The sequence below is a fragment of the Scomber scombrus genome, chromosome 8, assembly GCF_963691925.1.
Source record: "Scomber scombrus chromosome 8, fScoSco1.1, whole genome shotgun sequence".
NCBI classification, from domain to species: Eukaryota; Metazoa; Chordata; class Actinopteri; order Scombriformes; family Scombridae; genus Scomber; species Scomber scombrus.
In genome coordinates this window covers 3,019,348-3,028,949 of record NC_084977.1, presented here as the reverse complement: position 1 = coordinate 3,028,949, position 9,602 = coordinate 3,019,348, and the positions used below count along the sequence as shown (strand labels likewise).

The following is a 9,602-nucleotide window of genomic DNA, read 5'->3' as shown; positions in this document are numbered from 1 at the left end:
CAAAACCACATCCAACAAACAGACAGCATACAACATGTAAGACATGAGACAAAATAACAAGTAAGAGATAACAAAACATAACCCTCCATATGCCATGATTCTGTGCATACATTTTGTGTCAGTGTAGCGAGAAGAAGAAAAAAAAATTTAACACATTTTTAATACATTTTAATTGAAAAAGTGGAGGGAGTCTTTGGAGATGGTTGCTTGTTTCTTTGGTGTTAAAAAAAAAAAAAACTAAAGCCAAGGTTACAGCAGTAAATACAGCAGGCACGGTCACTAGATAGGTTAGCTGGGATAGGTTTTATTCCATTTGGTTTATCATATTCATTTTCACCCTGTTCGAAATAGGGTAGTTTGGAGGAAACCAGCTCATTTGTGATTGACAAACTTTATCTCAGAATTGTATTGTCACGTTTAGGAGGGGGAGTAAGGGAACAATGCCTTCTCTTCATTAGAAGTCTTGCATTAATTGACTCCCCTAAAAATCCCATCACCAACCATACCATGAAAGAAGAAGAGTCTTATTGGCATTACTGAAAAGGCCACCTTTTGTCCTGAAAATCAACCATTCAGTGAATTTCTCTTGTTTCCTGCACGACTACCTTGCGGTAGGTGGGGGATGTGCTTGATGTGGTGGAAAAGGAACCCAACATGCTTCTCTGAGAATCAGTGGACATGTCTTGGCTGTAGAGGACTCTTTGAGAGTCAAAGAGATTGCTCTTCTGGGACAGACCTCCTGCCTCTTGGACCAGCTGCCCTCCACTGATTGTTGGTGAACCGACCATCAGGACTCTCTGAGATCCTGAAAGCCCTCCTGACTGTAGAGTGCCCCCCTGTACATGGTGCATCTGGCTGCCTGTAAGAACTTGCATTGATCCTGCTGGGACCTTGCCCTCCATGACCATCATGGTCTGCAAGCCAGAGGGGTTGCCAGCGTGGATCAGGTTGGCACCACCACCTTGGACCCCACCCCTCTCAACCAGCACTAAGCCAGGGCCCTGGGCTTGTCCACTGGACATCACTGTCTGCCCCTGAACTACCATGCCTTGGGCAGGTCCAGTCTGGGTCCCGTTGACTAGGACCATGCCCTGCAGGTTGGTAGCTGGTGCCTCAGCCAGCAGCATGGTGTTTTGAACTTGTGGCTGGACTACGTAATGCATTGGCTGCATCACAGGGGTGGTGGTGTAGAAGACAGGCTGCTGTTGCTGTAGCAGGAGCATCTGGCCTTGATTTGACACCCCTTTCTTCACTGCGGTCATCCCTTCTCTCAATGTAGCTGCGCTGTCTTTCTTCACCTTAGAATGCTGAGATGTCTCCGTGACGACAGTTTGTTCTATTTTCGGGACAGTTGGCTGCAGCTTGGGTAGAGGGGGCAGCTGTGTGGCAGTTGTCAAATTTGATACTGAAGTTTGAGTATTGATGGAGGCACTGGGCAGTGGAGTGAACACCTGCTTGACTTCAGTTTGGATCTTCTTGCCCCCACACACCTCTGCCAGGGTCTTGAACTTTGGTCCGAGGTCATCGAGAAACTGCAGGTCATTGTCAGCCTCCAGGAGGCTGCAACAGCCCACTGAACCAGCAGGGGAGCCCTGACCTTCAAAGTCGTACACCAACAGACCGTCCTTCTCTCCAAGGTTTTCGCCACCAGATGCCTTCTGTTTAAAAAACAAACAAACAAACATTACGATAGTTACCTGTTTTTGATAGTGAGCATTCTAGGGGGCATTTATGATGCAAATCGTGTTTGAATTGAATGAACTTAATGTAGTAGTACTGTTGTGTTAAACAACTGTGGTACCCAAATGCATGTTTTTCAAAGCTTCCAAGTTTAAGTTTAATTATAAACTGTCTGTCCATTCACACACAAGTACATATCATGATTGTTTTTTATTTTTTGTTGAACTGTTACTGCATGAACATATACTGTTAAGCCTTTCCAGCTGGCCAGCTCATTTCTTACCTGAGTGTAGTACTGTCCCAGGAAGTGGTCTGGCAGAGCCATACCATCAGTGATTCCTCCTCCTACTGCTCCTCCTACTATTCCTCCTGCTAATCCTCCTCCTACTGACTCCATACCCTCAAACCCAGAGTAGGCACTTGTATCCCATCGGCTTCCACTTGTTTGCTCCATTTGGAAACCAAAACCGACATCCTCCTGAACAGCCCCGTTGAGTCCGTCTATGGAAGTGAGGAAGTTATTTCCTGCTGAAACGTTTTTAATCGAGCCAATGGTTTGTTTGATGGGACCTGCATCCATCTGTACTGGCATGTTTATTAGTGGCACTTCCTATGATAAGCCAAGAAACCAAATGTTAGAACAGAGTAATAAGTGAGCAAATACAAAATATTCCAACTACTAAAAAAAAGATTACAAGAGGCATAATACATCATATTGGTTGATGTTATCTTTTGGACAACAGTGGCTATTAGAAGCTATTAGAGTGTTTTCTAAAAACTTGACTTGATGCCAAGTCTTCCCTTATTTTGCTGGACCTGTTGGCAGTTATTGAAATGGTATTTATATAATTATATTAACCAAATGAAATTACATGTTTATTAGTAAGCTGTTGAGGTGCTGGTAGGCAGATTTCCTTGTTCTGTTTCCAGTCTTTATACTACACTAACTGTCCCCTGGCTGTAGTATCATATATTATTGACTAATATGGGGGTGTATTGACGTTTTCATCTTATTCAGTGCAAGAAAGCAAATAAGTGTAAAGTGGGTTCCAAAATATCTGACAATGCCTTTGTGTTTAGGTTACTATTGCTCATCTATTGCATGGCCGCGAGCATGACACATACCTACTTGAACTCCCTTACTCAGGTTTATGTGCCTTCTCATTCACTACGAGCAGCCAATAAACAATGGCTTGATCTACAGACACTATGTGTCAAGACATTCCAAATTCTGTACTCCCTCAGTGGTGGAAAAAGTTACCTAATTTATTTCGGTCTGCCTCTCTTTCTTTCTTCAAAAATGTCTTTGAAGACCTACTTACACTTTCCAAGATTACCTATTCATCTGACATGCTCTCTGAAACTTGCAATTTCCTACACAACCAGGTACTTAGGTGTGGTTGAAACTGAGCATTGTGGCTCTTATTCTTGATGACGTCCTCTAAAGTTATTGTGCCTTATATTTGTGTATCAGTATTCCAATATTTCTGTCCTTGACACTGAAGATCATGTAAAAGATAATTATGTTGCTCTTACCGTGTTCTCTCCCTGGCCCTCAGTGTGGTAGTTAATGAGGTGCGATTTGGTGTCGAAAGGCATCTCAGTAAAGCCCCCTGGCAGACCACCAGCAGCTCCACATTGGCAGAAAAGCAGCAACAGAGGAATGACTGTAAAAATAACAACAAACATTTAGTCTAACTATATGGACCCCAGAATGTGGAATGGGCACAGCAGTGGTCCCCTTGAGTCCTCTAAAAGGGCGGTCCAATTCATTTTACTTAGCACAATGCAGTTATTTGTTTTGTAATAAATCTCAGCAGGTTGTGGCTAGAACCATCCTGGTTATTTATAAAGAGGACTGTGGACTTCTGGATATGTTTGGCAGCTTTAGCTACTGTGACCTGCTCGCCAGGCCGACAATAATGGTAACGCATGTCTAAATCTTCTGTAACAAAACAGTTTATTATTTAGAGACTGTTATCTGATTAAATTTCTCACCTTGATTTGTGGTAGTGGTTTAGTTATAGTCTAAGATTAGTAACTGCCATGTTAAATGGGTTGTGTAGGTGGTTTACTGGAGGGTTGCAGTTATTTTAACTTTTGCATTGGTGCAAGCTGATAGATGTAAGTTGAGTGCTAGAGACTGTTGGGATCTTTAATTAGCTAAAAAATCGTAATGGTGGTGGTGTTAAAGACATTAAAGACAATGTAAAAGGACCATTCTTTTATTCTGTGAAATTTTAGTATGTGTTCACACAGCCTTTTACTTTTACTTTTAGCTTTTAGTGTTGGTGTTGAGTCCATTATTAATACCACTTCTCTAAAATATATATTTTGTCTTGATGTTCTATCAACCCAAAGGCATACCCTACTTTGTCACTTCTACTATTCAATGCGTTTCCATTTTTCCAAAAATATCTACAATTTTCTAAAGATCAGTTCACCAGATAACCATTTGTTTCCTTTCTACATAACAATACAAACTATTTATGGAACTGGGTATGTAGTCTTTACATATATTAGGTAATGTTTTATGTATTTAGGATATTTATACATTTATATACATGTTATATGTACATGTGTTGGTATGGCACATATGAATCTTTAAGTTTATATTTAAGAAAATATCAAACTGCCAAACTGACCCTCACATCATACTTACGTAGTAACAGCAAAAGGCCCAGTAGTAGCAATCCGATTCCTGCAGGTCCTAACTCTGTTTTCTTGCTGAGTTTACCGTTGGCGCCTCGTTTTCCACACACCACTCCATCCTCACAGGTGCAGACCTGGACCGTCACTTTTTGTGGATCTGGACAGGCCACTCCCTGCCCGTCCTTCACCAAAAATTCCACCTCGTACGTACCAGGCCACAAGGATTCCTGGGACCTCAAGATAGCTGCAGTGTCTGCCCACAACAAGAGGTACATATGAAAGGTATAGTTTGATTTTAAGTTAACAAAATAAACACTCATGGTTAAATCTAGATTTTCTCATTCCACAGGTCTAAGATGCATATCAGGTTTCCCAGTTAAAACAAGTTCAGTGCTAGTTTAAGGTCATAATTTTGTTTTCCTTGTATCAACTATTAGTTTTTTTATTTACATTGACACTAGTTGTAATTTTAAATCATGTCACTACAGATACATTTCTTAAGATGTGTTATCATCATCTTTATAAGTATCTTCCATATTTTTTAGATAATTTAGAGTATGTTCCTCACCATTAAGATATTCCACCTGCCATTTGCCCTCAGTGCCCTCTGGGACAATGGAAAAGTGAAAAGGAGGTCCGTTAGGGAATGCATCATCATCCTCAGCGCTGACGATAACAGCACCATCCGTGGTGCATAGGGTGTGGATTTTACTGGTCAGGGTGGGGCAATGGTCATTAAAATCTTCCACCTGGATGGCTATGGTGCCAGTGGCAGTTTTAGCGGGCATGTCTGGGATGGAAAAAACAGAAATAAGGACAGATCATTGAGCATTTCTCTCATTTTTATTTATTCTGTCCAGACAAGTTCAGGGTTCAGGGTTCAAACACTTCACTCCCCCTGTTGGTGGACAACAGTTATACACAACTGTTGCCCTTGCTTGTTTTGGGGCCCAGAGAAAATACAACATTTCACTACAGGTAGGGCTGTAAGATTACCATAAATTGTCTGTCTTTTTGTTTCATCCATCACTTTATTAATGTGCTGTTTAATAAAGCCTGTAGCCTGTAGAGGTGAGCAGAGTTTTAAGCTTGACATGTCAAACTATTCCAAAGCTACTTTGCACGAACACTAAAAAATCTATAACATTTAGAGCTGGAGCAGATGTTTAGAGGAAAAGTGTACCTTCTGTGATGCAGAGTACTTCAGCAAAGTATGTCCCATTGACCAAGAGTGGAGATTCTCTGTCAGGCATCTTGTTCAGTTTGATCTCAGCTGTCTTTGGGTCAATGATTAGCCAGTTGCCAGGATCTGAACCTTTGGCATACCTACAGCACAAATAATCTCTGTTAGTTACTATTGAGTATAGAATTTATTGACATTGTATTTTTAACTGTAGGGGGATTCCTGTCTGCATGTTTGTGTATGCACTGACCTGACATTCTCAGCTGGTTCCCCTGTGTCTCCATCTATAGCAGGGTAGCGGGCAATAACATCTTTAATGTTAAAGGACGTGTCTCCCTCTGAGATGGGAATAGCTTTGACTTTGGGGTCAAAGCGTGGCCCTTCAGGCTGGTTCTTCACATTGATTTTGACTGGATAGGTTTTAAGTGTGGTCCCGCTTTGCCATGATGATCCTCCGGACCCACCTCCCGTACCACCACCACTGGCACCACTGGCACCACTGGCTCCACTAGCACCACTGGCACCACTGGCTCCACCAGATCCCCCTCCAGATCCCCCACCAGATCCCCCACCAGATCCAATTCCTATGCTTACAGGATTTACAGATTCATGCAGTGGAGCCTTGTTCCTCACGGCTACTCCTAGTTCAAGGTCTTTAACTTTCTCATAATCCACACCCTGTCAAATGACACACAAAAAACACAAATTATTACTGCAGGTTTTACTGTTTGTGTATAATGTTATCACAGGGTTACAATATTTAGTCAAATGAGAACTGAAATGTATTGTGTTTCATGTACATCTGTAACGTTGAAGTGATCTGTCATGGATTAGCCATTTGTGCGTGTGATTGTTAAAAAAACATGAAAAAAAAAATCTTTAGGTTAGGGTTACAGTTTGTGTTGTTGGTATACTGATAAAACATCTTGAAAGAGTACTCCACCAATTTAGCATTGTACTAGTACAAAATTGACAGATTTACAATGGAAAGTTAAAAGAAGGGATCAAAATCGATGCAGCAGAGTCAGAGATATCCTCATTTTTTATTTTGTGCATTCCTCTTCCTGGTGCCTACATTACCCACAATGCACCTCAGCTCAATCCACCTGACTATACAGGTGTGTTATGCTTGTGAAAGGTAATGTAGCCTTGTGCTAAAATGAAAAAAATCTCTCAGTAAGTTGATCCTGGGTTGTCTGAATCAACAATTGATTTATAAATCCATTCCTTTTAAATATAGCTCTTATATTGTTGTTGGTCCAAAACACAGGGCCATGTCCTATAAGCCCATAAATCCAAGAGGGCTATGGTATGCTGATATATCCTTTGATTGTAAACATGTACTTTGTGTATGAATCATGCTGATTGTATTTAAAGGCCAACATATACACATTTCTTCTAAACCCAAATGCTGAAACACTGCTGTAGTTGTACCTTGTTAAGCATAAGGACACCTTCATTGGTGTTAGGGTCTGTTTTGATGCTGAAGTACCCGGCCTCGTTGCCTTTGACAATATCAAACACGGCTTCCCAGTTTTCTGTGTCCTTCACGTCCAGGTCCTCTGTTTTGAATCTCATCACCTCCACGCCCTCTGTGTTCTCCATAATGCTGCCCTCATACTGTAAAGGCAGTAAACCACATTAGGAGATGAAAACAACTAAGGTGCACATGAGCAGAAATTGTAATTTCACATAGATTAATTAGCATTTCTTTGACTTCAATGTGTGATCTGTCTCATGAGCATGTCAACAGTGAAATAATGCAGCTGTGAAAACTTATGTCATCCCCTTTGTACTTGCACCAATATGCAATATAACACATTGATATACGTATATGTGAGAAAGAAAACTACCTCCTCTAATTCCAGAGTGGGAGGGTGGTCATTCACATCTCGGATATTAATGGTAACAGTGCCGGTTCCTGTGTTTCCCCCTGGGCTGCCATCTAGATCTTGACCTTTCACTGTCAGAATATACTGATCTATTGTCTGAAATGAGAAAATGTTACAAAATCAGAAAAGAAGTGTATTCTGTGATGAACATTTACTGTATAGGTGTATCTTAGACAAGACAGCAACAATTGCCCTTTCCAGCAATTATAGCATTCATAGCCTCGGAACTTGTCAATGTCTCATGCGACTATGTTAAAGGATAACATCAAGAAAACACTGTTGCTTTGCAAGTGTTGGTGTAGTTCATACCTCTCTGTCCAGGGTAGACTCTTTGACGCGGATGGTTCCATCCCTGGTCATGTCGAACTTGCCATTAACTGGTTTCTGATCCACGATTGAATAGGCAATCTGAGAGTTCTTATTCCCTGGTTCGTCAGCATCAGTCGCAACGACTTTCACGACTGTAGTTCCTGTGAAAAACAGTATTAAATGAAACAGTCATTAAATGTAGGTACTCCTATTGTAGTGGACGTAACCCAGAATACAGCCACATCAAAGCTTCAATAAATCATTAAAAGACTTCCAATTTGAGCTGATGTTTTCTGAGTCATAGATCACATGTGATAAGGATGTGGAGGGGAACCACAAAACAAAACCTCAACAAGGTTGATTAATGTCAACCCTGTGATCTAACATGACCAAACAAATAAGAAAAGGCTTATTATGTGATCGTAAATCTTAAACTGCTTAGAAGAAGAATATAATCTTGCAGATACAAAACCAAAATGTTTAATTTTATGTATACTGTAATAGAGCCCGACCAATATATCAATCAGCCAATATTATCAACCAATGCTGACCTATTACAGATATATTGGTATCTATGAATTTGTTATCTGATATATCTATATATATTTGACACTTTTTCTTAATTCAAGTTTAATGCTAATTATAATTAGTAAATTCCTAGAGAGGTTTACCATTTTAATACACTGATGTCATTTTCTTTACCATAAAGTTTAATGTTAAACTAAATATCATGCCTTCCTTACATTTGAGGGATCATTACAAAAATATTTGTGTTTATCAACAATATTGGTATCGGCATCGGACCCAAAAATCCAGTATTGGTCGGCTCTAATTTATAATGAAGTTACTTTGCTGCCACATATCAGGATAGACCTTTTTTAAAATTGCAGAGAAATGCAGAAATACTAACCTACAGGTGAGAGCTCATCCAGATCCACGGGCTTGATGACACCAAACACTGGAGAGTTGTCGTTCTCATCTACAACCTTGATCCGTATATCAATTTTGTTCTCTGCCTCCCTGCCATCATTGTACGTAGCAATACCTGACAGCTGTAAAAACAGAAAATTAAGATCCATTTTCATTTTCTTTCACAGTGACCTTTACTGACATAAATAGACATTATGATGCCAAATATCTCTCCAATAAAAAGTATGAAAAGCAGCAATTACTAAATCTTCTCAAGACAAACAAAATAGAATAGAATCTGTTGTGCATCACTCACATTGTACATATCGATGACTTCCCTGTCCAGCACTTGGGTCACACGAATAAGTCCACTTTTAGGGTCGACTACAAACACATGGAAGGGATACTTGTTTGCACCGACGCCTTCCAGGGAGTAGACAATATTATCTCCAGTTTCAAAATCTGATCGAATCTGAAACACAAAGCAGAAGAAAATGTTCCAGTGGCGCCCTCTGCTGACTGATGGTGGGTAATTCTTTTATGTGGCAGATTAGGTCCTACAAATATTGGCAACGCACTATGATGCAGCCTAGTGGAACTGATGTTTGTGGTGTCTTTTATTGTGGACATGTGAGTGGACATATGTAGAGTGTAGAGTGTAGTTTTCTATCTTGTTCACCTGCAGTAGGATCTATTGGAGTAGATGCCCATTTGCTGTTTTTAACAAGTGTGTGTGTGAAGAGTTTACGCCAGCAGTTCAATGCCTAGAGTTAAAGTAAATTGGAGCTCTTTCACTCACCTTGGCGATCGATTCCCGGTCAGTATAGTCTTTATTTTCCCTCAGTGGCTTTGGCGGGAGAATCCACTCTCTTCTTTTTCTTACCAGACTGTCCTTAGAGCTGACCTTCACCACGGCAACAGCCTGGATTTATAACACAATAGATGTGATTACTACATGTTTCTGATTTACATTTTGT

The 9,602-nt window shown here is 40.5% G+C and overlaps 1 protein-coding gene across 1 annotated transcript in view; it reads right to left on the bottom strand.

The window, feature by feature from the left end:
• Window positions 1-572: 572 nt before the first annotated feature.
• Window positions 573-9,602, bottom strand: part of LOC133984707 (desmoglein-2.1-like) — a 50,889-nt gene continuing 41,859 nt past the window's right edge. The window contains exons 4-16 of the mRNA XM_062424163.1: window positions 9,425-9,547; window positions 8,942-9,097; window positions 8,627-8,768; window positions 7,717-7,877; window positions 7,369-7,503; window positions 6,950-7,135; window positions 5,766-6,193; window positions 5,516-5,658; window positions 4,901-5,122; window positions 4,343-4,585; window positions 3,217-3,347; window positions 1,964-2,290; window positions 573-1,658 (exon numbers count right to left, since the gene is read on the bottom strand). Of these exons, the coding sequence (XP_062280147.1) occupies window positions 573-1,658; window positions 1,964-2,290; window positions 3,217-3,347; window positions 4,343-4,585; window positions 4,901-5,122; window positions 5,516-5,658; window positions 5,766-6,193; window positions 6,950-7,135; window positions 7,369-7,503; window positions 7,717-7,877; window positions 8,627-8,768; window positions 8,942-9,097; window positions 9,425-9,547 (3,483 nt within the window). The remainder of the gene's footprint in view (window positions 1,659-1,963; window positions 2,291-3,216; window positions 3,348-4,342; window positions 4,586-4,900; window positions 5,123-5,515; window positions 5,659-5,765; window positions 6,194-6,949; window positions 7,136-7,368; window positions 7,504-7,716; window positions 7,878-8,626; window positions 8,769-8,941; window positions 9,098-9,424; window positions 9,548-9,602) is intronic.